At 42.4% G+C, this 19553-nt stretch overlaps 1 protein-coding gene across 2 annotated transcripts in view; it reads left to right on the forward strand.

The window, feature by feature from the left end:
* Positions 1-19075, forward strand: part of TIMM50 (translocase of inner mitochondrial membrane 50) — a 60035-nt gene extending 40960 nt beyond the window's left edge. For both annotated transcript variants that reach the window (XM_073598793.1, XM_073598794.1), the window contains exons 4-11: positions 4430-4451; positions 6950-7008; positions 8466-8585; positions 9008-9112; positions 10203-10301; positions 12817-12973; positions 14869-14975; positions 18795-19075. In XM_073598793.1, coding sequence (XP_073454894.1) covers positions 4430-4451; positions 6950-7008; positions 8466-8585; positions 9008-9112; positions 10203-10301; positions 12817-12973; positions 14869-14975; positions 18795-18899 — 774 coding nt within the window. In that variant the 3' untranslated portion in view covers positions 18900-19075. The remainder of the gene's footprint in view (positions 1-4429; positions 4452-6949; positions 7009-8465; positions 8586-9007; positions 9113-10202; positions 10302-12816; positions 12974-14868; positions 14976-18794) is intronic.
* The last annotated feature ends 478 nt before the right edge of the window (positions 19076-19553 follow it).

The following is a 19553-nucleotide window of genomic DNA, read 5'->3' on the forward strand; positions in this document are numbered from 1 at the left end:
ACTGTAATACTGATTTCCCTTTTTTTCCTCGTTCTATGTTGGTTCTCAGTGCTGATGATTTTTTGCAGCCTTTTCCTGACTTTATGCATCTTAGTGATGGCTGCATGGCATTTCTCAGGGCATGTTTACTGATAATGACCGCAATGGATTATTGCCCGTGTTATGTTAAGTGGCCAATTTAAATCTCCATTGGATGTCCATGTGACAGGGTGACAACGCAGGAGCACTGTTGGGAGATGAAGACAGAGTGTTGTCATCCTATAACAAAGTGCCTGAACAAGGTCCTTAATGGCAGGATCATCAAATCATCATATATTGTTTTAATGGCGCTGCAGATCTAAGAAGATTGAAATTTTAGTTTTGAAATTGTATTAGCGTTTAAAAGCTTTCATGAGATTTGAGATTTTAGGGACTGAGCTTACACCTACTTTAAGGTTCCACGCACACTGGGCTTTAAAAAAAAAAATGCTGAAATTTATCTGGCAGCACTAATCAAATGGAAAAAAAAAAGACAAGTGAGTTTTACAGAAGTTGATTGAGAGATTGACTTCTGTACAACCAAACCTGCCCATAGATGGATCGAGATTCAGGCAGTCCCTGCTGAACTGGTGGAACTTCGATCCATCTGTGGCTGACTTAACTTGCTGTTTGGGCCTACCTAGAGTGAATTTAGTATCCTGACACTTGCTGACAGGAGCTTAATGGGAAATCATGAGTCTGCTCAGCATGGAGCCACCTTGGCACAAGTATCCACCATACAGTATTCGGATAACAGGACATTGCCTCTCTGCTATTGTCCATGTCATGGAAAGTTATGGCTCTGTATTCCTCGGATAACTGAGAACAATGTAGATTCTAATGCCCCGTACACACGATAGGATTTTCAGATGGAAAATGTTTGATAGGAGCTTGTTGTCGGAAATTCCGACAGTGTGTAGGCTCCATCGGTCATTTTCCATTGGAATTTCCATCACACAAAATTTGAGAGCAACTTTCCGACAACAAAATCCGCTCTTGTAACTTCCAACGCACAAAGTTCCATGCATGCTCTCAATCAAGCAGAAGAGCTGCACTGGATATTGAACTTCATTTTTCTCGGCTCGTCGTGTTGTACGTCACCGCGTTCTTGACTTTCGGAATTTCCGACCAACTTTTGTGTGACCGTGTGTATGCAGGACAAGTTTGAGCCAACATCCGTCGGAAAAAATCCATGGATTTTGTTATCGGAATATCCATTCGTGTGTACGGGGCATCAGTTACTGTGTGGAACCTTAAGTGGTTGTTGGGTATTTATGGCATTTATCAAACCGATTTATAACAAAATGCTTTCAATGGAGTATTTAACAGGCCAAAAGGGAGCAAATAAGAGAAGTAGATTTATAGGGTTTAGAGACACTTCAGGGTCCCATTATCTTTGTAGTAAGTTAAACTGTTTTTTGTGTTGTGCTGCATGTTAACATGCATTACAGTAAATTAAAATGCATGGACTGCCAACATGGCCTTATGTGCCAAGGATTGGACATGACCCTTTTTCTGTAAGGCAATGCACTACCGCTTGTTACAGCACATTGCAACATCGGTGCATTGCCATTGAGCATTGTAGTTCACGTTTGCTGATCACCCATCTGATGATGCCTGCGTAGTTTTATTGGTGACTCTACTTGACATAACCAACAAGGCGACACATTTAACTTTTTAACTGCCTGTAAGGGTGGCATTCATCCTACTGACCTACTGGGGCATTTTCCCCATAAGAATTGGTTTTATTTAGGGTTCCCATGGACCTGAAAATTATTTCAGGGGTTCCTCCTGAGGTAAAAGGCTGAGAGGTTGTGTTTATTTTTTTTTTTCGCCTTTTGAACTTGTGCAAAAGCCCAATTAGGAGACAGTTGTCACTCTATAGCAGGAAGTACCAGAACAAGGACCTATATGGTAGGATCACCAATTATTATTTGAATGAAAGCTTTAGATTTAAAAAGCGAAAACAACTTTTGAAATCACAGTATAATATTAACCACTTCCCACCCGCAGTACGTCATTTGACATCCTGGACTTTGAGTGGAGATATCTGAATGATGCGATTCCTTGCAAAGTAAAAACCATTCAGCTGCTTAATTGCTTTAACGGGCGATCGGCAAGTTGGAGAATAAATCGGTCGGCGGCGGAATTTTACCATAGAGCTGACCAAGGACCAGATGGCCTTCAGAGGCCAGGCGTGGCGTTATGACGTCACTTCCGGCATTGGCAGATGTAAACACTGCTGTGTTTTTAGCTGGAAAGGCTGAGATTGTTTGTTTGTTTTTTTTCTTATAGACCCCAGAGAGCTCTGTAATTCTCTAGCAAAAAATTATGGTTTTTACATGTAGGAGCAAAGTGTCAGAATTGGCTTGGACTGGAAGTGGTTAAAGTTTGATATAAGAATTGGGGATTAGATCTACTTTAACTTGGATATTTATTTTTTAAGTAACTTTCAGTCTGTAGAATGGCTGAATTGGTTAAAGTGGGTTGGGAAGCAGAGATCTGAGGACGATTTAGTATCACTGAAATGCAGTGGAGCTAATTGAAGGGGGGAAAAAGACTTGCTTATAACCTATAAATTTCCACCATTTAGCACTGTCCACTTTTTACTAATTCACTTTTCCCCTCAAAATCAGTGTGATAGTTTGCGGGAACTGCAGTCACGTACAAGTACCGGGACCCTTATCGCTGCTGCTTGTGGAAGACAGTATGAAAGCACACTTGGGTAGTCACACCTTCTTCCAGGTAGCTCGGAGCATACAGATGTATACAGCAAGGAGTCTTTCATGTCTGAGATACACTTGCATCCTGTTGACACCTCGGCTTCCTCTCCTGGCCTTTGATATGCATGGTGTATCACCTTGCTGTGACTGGCCCACTTGTCACCAAGTTCTGGCACACTCCTAGGTGTGCAGATGGCAGGCGCTCTTTTGTCTTTGATGTTTATTGTGTGTTTAGCAGCACACTTATCAGATGTCCTTCCTTTTCACGCATTGTGTATAACCTCTTTTGTCCTGGAGCTGGTGTAAACCCACTTCTGTCCATCTGACTGAACATGATATGAGCCTATAGAGGTGAAAACTGCTACTTTCTGGCAGTTGTGATCTATAGCTGTAAAACTCTATGCATAATTCAGCTCCTTGGTGTAGATGGAAACCCTTACTGAATGACACCTAATTTGCCAAAGCACTGTATATCATAAACCATTGCAAATTTTTTTTAAATCCCATTTTTTTAAATTTTATTTTTACATCTCCATGCTGCTGATTGCCTGCAGCCACTTCCTGTCTACATACACGCCAGCGATGGCTGAAATGGCATTTCTCAGGGTTGGTTTCCTGCTCATGGCAACAGTGGACTGACCGTGCCTGGGTAATGTGCATTAGAACAGCCAAACTACTTGAATACATTTGAAGCACATATGACAGGATGGCAATGCAGGACATGGAGACAAAATTCTATTACTGTGTAAGGGTCCTAACCAGGACCTTCGTTGCAGGGTCGCCAGGTCCTATTTGAGTGAAATTAACTTTTGGGATTACGTTAACCCCCCTCGCTCCCCTTCCATCTACTTCTTTTTTTTTTTTCCTTTCCCTCTTTTATTCTCTCCCTTTTCTTTTGGCTTCTCTTCCTCTCATACTTATTTAACCAAAAATGGGTGTGCACAGACCCCAGTTGGACACCACGCATCAGACTCCCCCCTTCCTAGTGACTCGGTAGTTACCGCTGGAGGACAGAGAGATTGTCTACTAATGCGTGGTTACTGTAGCTCATGTGTGACCTGACTAGACGAACCTTTTTTTTTATCTTATGTAATATTCTGAGTTATTAATGCTGCTACTTGTTTTTACCTTTCATTCCCTGGAGGGGTATAACCGCCTTTTGGTTGTTCCTAAAGCAATTTATATTATTTGTATATTGTGTGAAGTTACTATTTCATATATATCTGTAGCACACCTCCTTAAATAAAAATTCAAAAAAACGTAAATGCTTGTGCGATTGGGTTTGTATATAGGGAATCCAAAGTCCAAGGAGCATGCCTTCCTCTACTGAAATTGAGATTTGTAAGTAAGGGTCCTTGATTTAGGGGGCCCCCGTGGTGCTCCAAAAGCTTTATGAAGATATGTTCAGGCATCTGTAGGTGACTTATTTTTTAGGTTTTAGACTTCTTGCTAAAATGTTTATATGATACCATTTTGTTCTACCATATAATACATCTGGAAACAAACAGCAGCCAGCCATTTTTATCTATAGTAGATGTAAATGAATATAGATGTACATGTTGGTGAAATTAGCCCAAAACATCCAAGTTACTAGTGCTGAGCTCTGTAATATACGTATAAAATAAAATATTTTGTTTGATCTTTATCTTTTTTCTAAAAAAAAAAATTTTTTTTTTTTTTTTTTACAGATACCAGATGAGTTTGACAATGGTGAGTTAAAAAAAACTTCCCTGGTCTGTCTGTTTTCAGTATAAAATGTCCATGTTCCTGCTTTCATCTTGCTGTGCATTTTACATCCTACATACAGGGCTGTCTGTATTTGTATAGAGAGAAGTTGGAGAAAACAGTGATCAGGCCATATAGATTACTTTTTTATTTTTTAGATCAGCCAATGGACTGATTGGGGGGGGGGGGGGGGGGGGGAACAACCAGCTTTCTCCATCCACACAAGCTAGGTGGATAGAAGAATCCTCCCCTCTGAGTCACTGGAGTTGACTTACTAAAAATGGAAGGTGGAAAATCTGGTGCAGATTTGCATGGACACCAATCAGCTTCCAGGTTTTATTGTCAAAGCTCAATTGAACAAGCTGATTGGCTACCATGCACAGCTGCACCAGATTTGGACTCTCCAGTTCTAGAAAATCAACCGCGTTGTGTTCCTCCACTGTCAGAATACACTCATTGGTGGCAGTTGTCTATTGGCTGAAGCCGCTGACTGAGATTTTTTTTTTTTTTTTTAACATTTCCATTCGACACATATTGATAGGCTCGGTTCACACCTATGCAGTTTGCTTTTGAACGTTTCTGCAGTGCTTTTTGCTGTATGTTTTGCACATGTGCTTTTACTGCATTTTGCATTTCTTTTTTATGCTCCTTTTAGTTTTTTTTAGTTTGGACAAATTTGTCGGGCAGATTAAAAACTGCAAATCGCGGCAAAAATGCACTACATGCTTTTCTGCAGCTTCTCCATTGACGTCTATTGAACCAAAAAAGCTGTTTTGTTTTGTGTGACTGAAAAAAGCATAGTTGTGAAACGGTCTCATAGGAATCCATGTTAAATGAACTGTAGAGCGTTTTTTTACAAAATGCACCAAAAAAAATGCATAGGTGTAAACCAGGCCTTAGAGTAGGTGGTGTCGAGCAGGACCGCCTATACATGGATTGAAATTTGTCTGATCCCTGCTGAACAGGCTGAGTTTCGATCCATCTATGGCCAACTTTAGCCTTCAGTAGCAAGTGAATACACAGGGCAACATCCTTTGCACTAATGTGGGTTTCTGTGAAGTTTACCTTGCATTGCACTGTAATGTTTGAAAGGGTCCCTTTCAATAGACTTTTTATTGGAACCATGACTATGTCAGCATAGAGGACATTTTCCCAATATAATGTAATCCTGCATGGTAATTGAATGAGCCCTAAAGAAAGCAGCAGAAGTTGCTTAAATTTGTCAAAATGTCTGTTGTGAATGTCAGAACACTAGTATAGTATATTATAGAGTAAAATAAATGAAGTGGCATTAACTTGAGTGTCTTTCATGTGATAAAAATATCTTGATCGTTCATGGCTCAGGACTGTCCCCAATTTATTTGATAAGAAAACGATAATTGTGCAAAGCAGAAGTCCATACTAACCAATTCAATTTCTTCTATGCTGGCGATGGCTTAAATTTCATCTGATTCCTAAAATTCGAGTTGTGGGTGGCCCTGCAAGTATTGCCATTTTAAAATTAGCAGCTGGGTGAAGCATCAGCCAAAAAGTGACTGCATGACACCATCCAATCAGATGTAGTGCCACTGTGTCCAGGTATCTGCGGGTGCTAAATACAGTAGCTGACAGCGAAGGTTCCTTTATCCATGTTTAGTGTGGTTGGTGGAATTGACTTTTTTTTTTCTTCTTCAGTCTGTGGGCTAAGACATAATCTAGACATTCATGACTAGCATATTCTATCTTTCGTATTCATTTTTTTTTTTTCTCTGCACGGGAGGTGTGGGTCCCCAAACACACTGCATTGCCCCGTACACACGATCGGACTTTCCAACAACAAAACCGTGGATTTTTGTTCGAAGGTTGTTGACTCCAACTTGTCTTGCATGCACACGGTCACACAAATGTTGCCCAACAATTACAAACGTGGGAATGTGGTGACGTACAAGACGAACGACGAGCCGAGATAAAGGAAGTTCAATAGCCAGTGCGGCTCCTCTTGCTTGATTCCGAGCATGCGTGAACTTTTGTGCAACGGACTTGTGTACACACAATCGGAAATTCCGACAACAAAGTTTTGTTGGCGGAAAATTTGAGAACCTGCTAGCCAAAATTTGTTGGCGGAAAGTCCGCCAACAAATGTTCGATGGAGCATACACACGGTCGGACTTACCGCCAACAAGCTCACATCCAATATTCGTTGTCAGAAAATCCAAACGTGTTTACGGGGCATAAGAGTTTGGTGACATACATCCACTTGGATTTCAAATTGGGAGCATTTGGCTCTGTTCATGCGGCTGCTGCATCCCAATGGGCATGAATGAGACTGCCTGTACACAGATGTACAGAACATCTGTGTATCCTGTTCAGGCAAAATACAGTCCCAACTTGTGTGAATGAGGCCTTCTGATTGCTGTCTTTCTTCCACACTCTCTCTGTCTCTCCTTTTATTTCAGTATTCTGATTTTCTTATACTTCTGATTCTCTTATACTTCTGATTCCAGACCCTCCTGTCGTACAGCATTTTAGAAGAGCATATCAATATTTTAAAGATTATCGGCAGGTAAGTTTTTTTTTTTTTTGCCTGTTAGGCCTCCTCTACTTTCATCCTTGTGTCTGTGTTGCAGGTTTTTGGGGTACAGCTATTATAACAGTGTAGTACATAATGGCTCCCAGTATACTACAAAAGTCTCTATTGGCACTCAGTATGTTGTAAATGGTGTGGGGATGGTAAGCACTAAAAGGGTTAGGTATACAGTTATAGTATTCTGCACTGAGAAAAATAGACGCTGCCATTACTGGCCTCCTTTTGAAAATGCTAGTTGCCTGGCGTGTACACAGGCAGCTGCTAATGTCAGCCGTGTGCATATCGGGGGTCATTTTTTGTAATGTTGGAGCATTGTCCATCTATGGAAAGAGGGTGAATAATGGGAATGCACCGATACCTTTTTTTTTTTTTTTTTGTATTTGCCGTTACCGATACCTACCGCAACTGTTTTCTTTTAACTTCAGCTGTCAGCAATGGTACAAAGCATTGAAAAGTTATTTACAAATGAAATAGTTTTTTTTTTTTTTTTTTTTAAATGGAGGAGAATAGGGAGTTAATTAAGGCTGATTAGAGTAAATTAAGGGTTAATAAGGGGTTAAACGGAGGAACATTTGTTCATCCCTTTGATCTGCAGATGAAGAAATAGAAATATACAAAGAGAAACAGTTTCTTTTTATTTTAGTGTTTCAGGGCTGCGCAAGTTGTTAATAAACATTGCCGGCTGCTTTTTTTTTTTTTTTAAGCTTTAATTACCAGACTTCTTTCACACAGAGGAGACCCACTGACAGCTCAAAGAATCGAGCCTGAAAGTATCAGTTTCAGGTATCGGTGCATTTGCACGAGTATCGATACTTGTGCAAATACTTGGTATTGGCACCGATACTAGTATCAGTGCAACCCTAGTGGATAACATGATGACCAAGAAATCTTTCAAGTTTCTGTTGGTTTCCTCCCCAGAACTTCTGACAGGTTTTAAATGCTGCAACAATTAAAAATCAAAGTTTATTTTATTATAAACCTCTGTTCTGACAGGTATTTACCTTCATCAGCGTAGGTATTCCCCTTCATCATAGGTGCTGATTACAGTAAGTAGGTAACAGACTCCAAAAGGGGTTTAACTTTAAGGCCTCATGCACAATGCAGTTCAAAAAAGCTGCTCCTACAGGCATTTGAGCTTTTACCTTTCTCTGCCTGATAACTCCCCTCCATGTTGGCCTATGTGTCCATGCACACTATAGGCGTTTTCAAGAGTTTACCGGCAGAAAAAAAAAAAAAAAAGCGCCAGTAGGAGCAGCTTCTTTGGGCTGCAGTGTGCATGAGGCCCAAAGCCCAACTCCTGGCAAAAATAAGATCTCTATCCTATGGATAAGATGTACAGTAGCTTTCACTGGACTGACATTGAATTGTGACTTTCTCTTTAATAAGTAACGGATTTAATCATCCTTCTTTTTTTCTTTTTGTCTTTATTGTAGATGATCATTGAACCCACAAGTCCGAAACTTCTTCCAGATCCATTAAAAGAACCATATTACCAGCCTCCCTACACACTAGTTCTCGAGCTGAAGAATGTGCTGCTACACCCAGAGTGGTCGGTGAGTGATCCAAACTATAAGTCCCTGGTTCAGATGGTGCTTCCAGACACAGGAAGCTCTTACACATGTCCCTTATGAAAGTCATGACACTTCAGGGGAAATTCGGAGAAGCTTGCAGGATCATTTGTTGCACTCTTACTGCAGTTATAAAATGTTGCCTGATATCTTAAATGAACCAAGAAGGGTAGCTGCACTACAACGCCTCATGGCAGCAGGGCAGGGACGAGGTAGTGACATCACGCTCTCCACCTCGTCCAATCGGAGAACACTTTGCATATATTCTGAAAATGTAAGGCAGCCCATACATTGATCGATCGACTTGTGTACAACCAGCCTGCCCATACATGGATGTAATGATTTTTTGAAAGGTACTAATGTTCCATTTGCTATTTTCCTCTAGTAATGCTGCTTTCTGCTTTTAGTTAGAAACAGGATGGAGGTTTAAGAAGAGGGCCGGTATTGACAACCTGTTCCAGCAACTTGCCCCTCTTTATGAAATTGTTATATTTACCGCTGAAACAGGCATGGTAAGTGTAAGCTTTGTCTAATCTCAACTGACCTAAACAGATAACAGAAGGGGCCAACAGGTGCCTGTGCAAATCTTATTTTTGTGGGTGTCCTGCCTAAAGGGCCGCACACACAAGCCGAACGTAGGGCGACATTTGGCCTGTGTGTACTGAAGCCGGCTTCTGTCGAAGGGGCATGACCGAAAATGGTCTGCCGATCAGCGCTCTCGGCCATGACTGAAAGCGCTGACCGGTGTGTCCTGGCAGGGGGGCCGTCCCCCTATCAGAACACAACAGCTCAGTGGAAGAGATTGCTGCACTAACATCACATAGTACAGTGGTTCCTCCCGAGTTCTTTTCTAATATTTTTTTTTTTTTTGTCTTGTTTTGTTCAGCTCGCTGGGTTGAGCAACAAAAACTTCAGGTGGCTGTAAGAATACCCAAACAGTGCCTGCAGCTGATTGGATGTAGCTGCTGCTTGGCTGAAAATTTTCGATCTTGCTCCTTAAATTTTTCAGTTGGAGGATATTGGGCAGGACAGAGCCAACAGGGTCACCCACAAAGTGAATTCTGGCCTGTTAGGAATTGGACAAAACTGTGTGTGTGGCCAGCTTTAGATTCTACATGGGGTTATTTCTTAAGGGCTCTGTCGCACCCCCCTGCATTGTGCTGAATTGCAAATAAGATAGGATGGGTTACATTTTATCGCAGCGCATTGCAAGCTACTGTAGCGTGTTCAAAATGGTGAAAATTGGGGGAAGGGGAAAACCTACTGCAAGGTGTGTTTTAAGATGCATTCTAACATTCGTTTCACACGATCGCATCTCAGGAATATGCATGTTCCTTAAACAAGTGAGAATCGCGCTGCTGTTTAGCAGATGCATGGGGTGATGTGAAGGGAGCTTAAAATCACATGTCAATTTCTGTGCATTCTCCTCTGTGATGTGAATGAGACCCAGTTGTGGCTGGCTTTATTACTTTGGTGACTTGTCAATATGCCCCTAAAAGATATTTTGCAACATATATTTCTTCCTTAATGCTCTGTCTGCTTTTCTTGGATTCCTCTCCTGTAAGTAATGTGATTAAAACATATATGGTGCTTCTTCTGCAGACTGCATTCCCTCTCATTGACAGTATGGACCCTCATGGTTTTATATCGTATCGACTGTTCCGCGATGCAACACGTTACACAGAAGGCCATCATGTTAAAGTAAGACATTATCTTTGCTAACTTTAGTAAAGGTGTCTATATGAAGGATGAATACTGCAGAGGTCAAGTCCTTTACATCTAGTTCTACACTTCTAGGTGTAGTTGTACAATACAATTTTTTTTTTTTTCTTTTTAACCAGTACTGATGAGGACAAGGGCCATTTAAAGTATAACTAAGGGCAAAACTGGTTTTCATTTTGGATTTTTTTTTTTTGTCTTATTAGGAAGACTTCCCTTTATTTCCTGTCCTGTAGACTCAATGGGAACTGAAAGAATATCTTTCCAGTGTGAGGGAAATTTCTGCATTCACTAGTGTGGATGGGGCGATCCATTCACATTTGGTGTTTTGGGCTCTCAGGTAGAATCGCTGCCATTCTTCCAGCGATCTCAAATCACACTGCATTGGCAAAACGCGTGTTCAAGTGCCATTCATTTTCAATAGCACCTAAAAAGCGGTGCGGTTTTGCGGCGATTATCAAAGCAAACTGCAAAAAGCATAGTTTGTGGCCTAAAAAGGAGCAGGAGCTGCTTTTGTGCGACAAGCTTTGTGCATTGCGGTTTGCTGTATTTGCCACACGATTGATCACGGAAAAAGCGCACAGTATTTAGGTCCCATTGAAAATGAATGGCACTTCAATATGCGTTTTGCAATGCAATTTGAGATCGCTGGCAGAATTGCAGCAATTCTTCTGGAGATCCCAAAATTTCAAATGCTAAAGAAGCCTTAAATTGGAGATGAACTCCACTTTTGAACTTGTACCTACAGGTAAGCCAAATAATAAGGCTTACCTGTAGGTACAGTGAATATCTCCTAGACATGCACTGCTTAGGAGATATTTACAAGGGATGCTGCCCACACATGTGCTCTGAAGGGACGGCAAAACAAAACCAAAGAAAATTCCCAGCTCAACTCACTCAGGTGGGGGGCATTGGCTAGCTGTTTGTTACTGAAGGCATGGCATACCTGTGCCGTAGCTTCAGAGCTCCTTGCCACAGCCGGGTGTTGTCACTGCTGCCCTGGCCATTCATACACCCGGAGCCCGCAAACCTGGAAGAAAGACCAGGTGAAAATGGCAGCATCGGGGATCCATGACAACGCTGCGCTGGATGGATTCGCTTTACAGGCAAGACTGTCATAATGTACTAGTATGCAATGCATTTTAGTACATTATGAGTTAACCCTGCAGGGGTGGCCCATTTTATTTTTATTTTAGTGGCAGTTCACTACCGCTTTAAGCTGCTAAATATTCTCTATTTATTTCCTTCCCTCATAGACCATTGAGGTGCGGTGGACTCGCAGGCATGATTCAACTGCTCTTAGGTAGCCACTTTTTCTTAAACACGAATGGCTACCCTTTCCTGTTTAAGTTTATGGAGTGAAGTGTGGGAGGCCTTCTCTCTGGCTTATGGGAAGGGTGAGGGGACATGTTTCCCCAGATGAGCCTTGACCAGCAGAATCTTAAGTGGCCCTCTGTGAGATAAAAAGTGTAGTGCATAGCATGAAGCTATAGTAATAGTGCATTGGTATACCTGCAGAGTATCTGACTAATTCTGTTTCTTTAAATGATAATGCTATCTGCTGACAGTCTTTGGCATAGTCCTCTATAGGGCAATGTGGAGAGCAGTGATGATGATGCAGAAAATGTGGTAACCCACATCAGCCGTTTTCCATTTTCTGTTGTCCATGAGGAATGAATTCTGATTGGTTAGTGTAGCTTAAAGTGTTACTAAACCCAGGGCCCTGCATTCACTATATCTGGTCTCCCATAGTACACAGAAATGCAATTATTTTATTAAATATAAACTGCTAAATACCTCTTCTCATTAGCAGAATATAGCAGTCTTGTGACTTATATCAGTTACTGGCTGAGACCTGGGTAAAGCTTGTAGGAGGAGTTTTCATTCTCCTCTAACTGTCCTATGAGGCTGCAAGACCCCTGAACCCCTGTTTGGACAGTGCTGATTGATCCTGTACTGATCACATGCACCCCCCAAAAAAAAGTCTCTAGCAATACACCGCAAACTGAGCATGTTCAGAGTGCCTCCTAGGGCTCTGTACTATCAGCAGATGGATTGGGGATTGTGGAAGAAGGGGAGGACATGGGCCAAATATCAGCCGGTTCAACAGAAACTCCCTGACATTTGGCCAGTGTGTACAGCAGCCTGTCTGCCTTCTGTTGAACTGACATGATGGAAAACCTGCAGCCAATGGCTGGGAGCACTAACCGGTGTGTTTTGGTGGGGCGACAGTCCCCCTGTCAGAACACAATAGCTCAGCAGGGGAGGAGATCTGTACTAACATTGGATTGTTAGGATCTCCTCCCAAGCTCCTCAGTTTTTTTTTTTTTTCGTTCAGGTTGCATGAAAAAAACCTTGGTGTACCAGGCTTTACACTTTGCTCCTTACAAATAACTTTGTTGGGTATAGCTGAAATGTTTGTCTGTTTGCATCCTGGTGAAGCTATTCTGTATTTCTGCTATCTCATTTCTGTGTAATGTTGTGTATTTGTATCTAGGACATCTCCTGTCTGAACAGAGACCCGGCACGTGTTGTCATTGTGGACTGTAACAGAGAAGCTTTTAAACTGCAGCCCTACAATGGCCTGGCCATAAAGAAATGGGATGGCAACTCGGAGGACCGAGGGCTCTATGATCTTGCTTCTTTCCTGAAGAGTGAGTATATCTCAAGACTAAGGGGTAAAGTCTGTACCAGTAATGATCAATGTGCTGTGCCTGATATGAGGCAGTTATAGGGGGCCACAGACGGGCCACTTTCCTGCTGATTGCAGTTAGGTTAGTTATAACAAACCTTTTTTATTTTGGATGGTGTGGGTAAAGTGGTAGAACTTCTACTGTGGGGGTTTTTTGTTTTCTGTGACTCTTTTGGAAGGATTTTTGAACCTCTTTATAGGTCCAGTGCACACCATCTCTACATCAGTATACATGTCATGCACTGGATAGCTGCCTTACAACCCCTTTCACACTGGCAGCGCCCGGCCGTTAGCGCTAAAACGCTGCTCGTTTTTGCAGGGCTTTTCGGCCACTAGCGGGGCGCTTTTTAACAAAAAAAGTCCAGTTTTGCGGCACTTTCAAATCGCTTTTCAGGCACTTTGGAAGCGCTGCCCATTCATTGCAATGGGCAGGGGCATTTTGGAGGTGCTATTTACAGCACTCCCAAAGATGCTGCTTGCAAGACTTTTCGTAAAGCGTCTCACAAGCGCACCGCCCGGGTGTGAAAAGACACACTGCTCTGAATGGGAGGCGCATTTCATGCGCTTTTCAGAGGCTATTTCTAGCGCTAAAGCGCCTGAAAACTGCCTCAGTGTGAAAGTAGCCTTACATTTCTTTAGACCTTGAACAGACATGCAGACACACACTAGTTGTAGCGGCTGCACTTTCCCACTTGTGAATCAATCACTCTCCTGCACTTCCATTCTGAAGAAGGGGGGTTCTGTCATCACTGAATTACGTTGACTTTCCATGGATAATAAAAGATTATCATTTATACCAAACAAACTTAATGATTTGTATTGTCGCTCTGTTTCTTCTTCAACTCAAGTTTTTGCCCAGGGTTCCTCAGTGAGTAGAAGGAGACCCTGGTTTGGGAGCAGTCTTAAAGAATGTGTAAACCCAACATTTTTATATTCCTGATATGTGCCTGCTGTACCATGTACTTGTATGAGAAAAAGTATCCTGTTCTCTTTGTATGGCTACCTTTGTGTGAAACCCCTGGCGATCCTGCCAGTCCCTCTGCTTTCCTATTAAAAACAGACCACACTAGACAGAACAGCATGGTCAGTTTTCCTTCTGCTTTCCTCCAATGATCATACATTTGCTGACACCAATCCCCTCCCGCACAGCCATTCACTAAGAACAGTGTGCTGCTGTTTCTCTTCCTCCAGCTCTTATGCAGCTGAGAACAGGGGGAATGTGATCACTTATTAGAAAAAAAAAATATTTATATGTTTTATGTCGCTTTACCTGCTATACTAATAAACCTACAGCTCTTTACATCAACTGGACCTAAGAAGTTCCTCGGATCCAGCGCCGCCCCTGACCAAACCTTTCTCTGGCTTCAGGCAATGTTAAGCAATTCATCCTCCAAGTGTACAGCAGAAAGCACAATTTGATTCCATGGCCCAGCTCCATTGTGACCCCCCTGAAGTTAATTGGTAGTTTGCCTGCCTTCTATTAAATTGAACTGCAGTTTGTGGATCATTTCCTTTACAATGCCTGCAGCTTCAGAGCTCAATGAGGGCTTATTTTACAACTTCTATACTGCTTTCTTCGGTTAAATTACTAATGAGCAAAGAGAAGTCACTCCTATGCAGCATTATGTCTTTATTAGGGATGATTGGTGAAATTGAGTCTGCCACAAAGTTTTGCAACCTTTCAACTAAATTTCACCTAATCTCTACCAAGGACAGGAACATTATCTACCCTGAGGATATTTGTAAGTTTTTCTATTTCATATAAACCAACCTGTGTTACTGTTAATAGCCACATAAAGTAAGATTTCTTTTAGATGTTCTGAATTGTTGTGACTTTTTAACATTCCTTTCTTATAGCCGTTGCAGTGAGCGGTGTCGGTGATGTTCGCACTGTCTTAGAAAATTACTCGTTGGAGGAGGATCCTTTAGATGCTTTTAAACGCAGACAGACTCAGTTGGAGCAGGTAATTGTGGAAGACTATACAATTCCCATTTTACAAATTCTATGCAAAGGGCTGCCATTTTGTATAATAACATTTGCATAAGGTGAAAAGTCTGGATGGTGCCCATAAAATTACCTTTATTGGTCCATGAAAGAAAAACAATCCATACAGCACAGCTAAAGTGTTTCACACCTTCCCTGGTGCTTAGTCATAGCTTTCTTTCTTCTTCAATGTTTGCATAAGACAGCACCATATTTACCAAATTTTAATGGGAGCCTGTGCGCTCATCAAAATCCCTGTCACCCACCAGCCAAAAACTAAATATAACTAAAATAAATGTCTTTGTATTTAGACAGAACACTTGGGCTCTTGTCAGAATTGAATCAGGCACAAAGAAACCTAGGCAAGAACCTTGGATATGGTGGATTCTAGGGAGCATAGCTACACTCTTCATGCTTCTGCAGTAAACCAGCAGAATAGAGCAATTGGTCAAAGCTGTGTACCCACCTATCACTTCATAAGGACTTTGGTGTCTACAGCCAGTTCAAACGGGGCAAATGTGGTGGCTTTTCTGATATTGCAATTCTTACCAGTGTCAGAGGAGCAAAAGCAGCTATGTTGTCCAGGACCCCATTCTGTCTTAACTGGAGAAAATACTTGACCCGGGTCATCTGGAGTAGCACATTGAAAGTACAGGCGATGCATCAGATTTCCATATATGTACAGGTGCATCTCAAAAAAATAGAATATCATCAAAAAGTTAATTTATTTCAGTAATTCAAAAGTGAAACTCCTATATCCTATAGATTAATTACACAGTGATATATTTCAAGCATGTCTTTTAATTTTGATGATTATGGCTTACAGCTAGTGAAAATCCAAAATTCAGTATCTCAGAAAATTTTAATATTACATAAGACCAATAAAAAAGGATTTTTAATACAGAAATGTTGGCTTACTGAAAAGTATGTCCATGTACAGTGTAGTATGCACTCAATATTTGGTTGGGGCTCCTTTTGCATCAATTATTGCATCAATGTGCATGGAGGCGATCAGCCTGTGGCACTGCTGAGGTGTTATGGAAGCTCAGGTTGCTTTGATAGCGGCCTTCAGCTCGTCTGCATTGTTGGGTCTGGTGTTTCTCATCCTCTTGACAATACCCCACAGATTCTCTTTGGGGTTTAGGTCAGGCGAGTTTACTGGCCAATCAAGCTCAGTGATACCATGATCATTAAACCAGGTATTGGTACTTTTGCCAGTGTGGGCAGGTGCCAGGTCCTGCTGGAAAATGAAATTAGCATCTCCATAAATCTGGTCAGCAGAGGGAAGCATGAAGTGCTCTAGAATTTCCCGGTACAGGGCTGCGCTGACTTTGGACTTGATAAAACACAGTGGACCAACACCGGCAGATGACATGGCTCCCCAAACCATCACTGACTGTGGAAACTTCACACTGGACCTCATGCAACTTGGATTCTGTGCCTCTCCACTCTTCCTTCAGACTCTGGGACCTTGATTTCCAAATGAAATGCAAAATTTACTTTCATCCCAAAAGAGAACTTTGGACCGCTGAGCAACAGTCCAGTCTTTTTTTTTTTTTTTTTTTCCCTTGGCCCAGGTAAGACACTTCTGATGTTATCTGGTTCAGGAGTGGCTTGACACAAGGAATGCGACAGTTGTTGCCCATGTCCTGAATACGTCTGTGTGTGGTGGCTCTTGAAGCCGTGACACTAGCCATAGTACACTCTCTGTCAATCTCTCCCAAATTCTTGAATGACCTTTGCTTCACGATCCTCTCAAGGCTGCGGTTATCCCTGTTGCTTGTGCACCTTTTTCTATCACACTTTTTCCTTCCACTCGACCTTCCATTAATATGCTTGGATACAGCACTCTGTAAGCAGCCAGCTTCTTTAGCACTAGCTATAAGCCATAATCATTAAAAGAAAAATACTTGAAATATAACACTCTGTGTGTAATCTATATAATATGAGTTCCACTTTTTGAATTTAATTAGTGAAATGAACTTTTTGATGACAATCTTATTTTTTGAGGTGCTCCTGTATATAATATAGCTTCCACTGTCTATCCTCTCATCCCCCTTTCTGGTAATATATAGGCATTTGTTCATGTGATCTTGGCTGAAGGTAGCAATCTGAATTTAAACTGTGATGTAGAGTAGCTGGATTTGCCTGATGTTGTTCCCCGAACCCCTTCAGCTGAAATGACAAGATCAAATGCGTACACTTAAAGAGTAACTAAAGGTTTGTTTGTTTTTTTTTTTTTTTAAATGTCATACTTGCCTCCTCTGTGCAAGGGTTTTGCACAGAGTGGCCTGATCCTCCTTTCCTGGGGTCCCCCAGCGGGGCTCCTCCTCATCGAGTGCCCCCACGGAGAGACGCATTCCATGGGGGCACTCCTGCGTGCGCGCTCCCGAGTCCTGCTGCTGTGTCTATTGACACAGACAGCAGGACTCAGCCCCGGCTCCCGTGTCATTGAATTTGATTGACAGCAGCGGGAGCCAATGGCTGTACTGCTATCAATCTATCCAATCAGGACCTGAAACACCGGCTGGAGCTGGTGTGCTTGTCCCTGCTGCTGGAAAGACCAGGTTCAGGTAAGTAAAAGGGGGGCTCTGGGGGCAGCTGAAGCGCAGGCGTTTTTTTACCCTAATGCATTAAGGTGAAAAACCCTTGGGGGTTTACAGCCCCTTTTAATCCGATGTCTGACACCGGTGGGGAAATTCAAGGACTGCTAGGTGGTCTGCCTTGGATGAAATCACGGGCACCCTTTGAAAAGAAAATGATAAATACCACTTTCTTTGCAGGCAGCGAGTGTTTGTTTGTTTTTTTGAACAGCTGCTGACACCACTGCTACCCGACACTTCCAGTTGTTGCTGTTAACGTGTACAGTACTTTGGTTACTCCTGTCGGGTGCTGCATCCATACTCTACTCTGTAGTACCGTAGCAGCTAACAGGAGGAACCACAGTACTCAATAGGGGGACATGCTACGTGGCACACCGAGAAGTGTCAGACAGCAGAATCTCTGGTAAGTGTTTGAGACTGAAGATTTCACTTGCCAGAAACGCAAAAAATAATTTTTTTTGTTTGTTTGTTTTCTGGGTACCCATGATATTGTTCTGTGTTGGCAGGTTCGCTTTAAGGATCTTGCAAGTTGGCATTTATTGTTCTACATCACATATGTCGAGCAGAAGTCCCTCAGGCCAAATCCTGGCCCTCCAGGCCTTGTCATGTGACCTTGCCCCCCTTTTTGAAGATGAAATGTGGTGGAACTCCATTCAGCCACCTCCGTCTCTAACCCTCCCTCCGCTCCCGCTTTCTGTGTTTGCAAGAAACCACTTTGCTTTCAGTCCCAGTGTAACAGCTCTCCAGAAACTGAGAGCGAGAACAATCTCCCTGCAAAGCTCTGGTGCATACACAGAGGGGATTTAACAGAGCCAAGTACATGGGTAGTAGAGATTGCCGCCTACACAGGGCAGTACTAGAGCTACCTAAATAGTTACTAGAGCCAGGCCAGGTAGGAGAGGGTGGGTTGGCATTGCAGTGTGCATAGTGCACCCCTAAAACCTGTACACAGTGCACCCCTGAACCCTGTACATGGCGTACCCCTAAACTCTACACTCTGTACGTAGCACACACCTTAACCCATACTCTGTACGTAACGCACTCCTGAGCTCTGCGCTCTTTATGTAACACACCCCAGATACAATCGGCAAGCAAACTACTGATGCTGCCTGCAATAAAATGGAGTTTGACACCCCTGTTCTACATTGTAAATGACTGCATTAATCTCATGTTGTCTACATCTTCTTCTATTCCAGGAGGAGCAGCAAAGACTTGAAGAGTTGTCACAGCTCAGTAAGAGACAGACGCTTTCATTGGGATCAATCACCAGTCGGTTGTGGCCTCGCTCCAAACAGCAATGACCTCTTCGCCATCCCCAGCATTCCCCTGCTTAGCAGCATGAAGACTGACAACTGTGACCAGCCCCGCACACCTTGTATATATACCTCTATATATAGTGAGAAGGGACGTTGTCAACTTCATGCTGGATATGTGTTTGTGTTAATATATTAATAAAACTTTTCTTTTTGTAGACTTATTCTGGGAATCATTTCTACACAACATCCAGTAATAAGTGTCCTTGCACACATTTAGGTCCATTCACACGAGCATTTAGCCACAGTGCAAATTCCAGTGGCAACAATATACTTGTTTCTGTAGGTGGGATTGATATGTGGCACACTTGGCATGTGCTTAGCTGTGGCCGCTGAGCCTATGCACTGTGATGACAGGCTGTTGGCGGCTGCAGCTATTCTTGACGATTCACACAGCCAGCGATTGCCTGCGGTGATGACAGCTGGATGCACTTTGACGCACTAGATTCTTGCTGTTGGGATTCATTTCATGGCTAAACGCTCATGTGAATGGAGCCTTACACTAAGCACTTGTGCACAGAATATTCAACCACTTATCACATGATTATACCTGAAAGCCTGGAGCATTGTGGGACGCAGGGCTTTTGTTTCTCCATCTTCTTTTTTTTTTTTTTTTTACTGATTTTACTGTGGGATTGTAGT

This window comes from Aquarana catesbeiana, linkage group LG09, assembly GCF_042186555.1.
Source record: "Aquarana catesbeiana isolate 2022-GZ linkage group LG09, ASM4218655v1, whole genome shotgun sequence".
Classification (NCBI taxonomy): domain Eukaryota; kingdom Metazoa; phylum Chordata; class Amphibia; order Anura; family Ranidae; genus Aquarana; species Aquarana catesbeiana.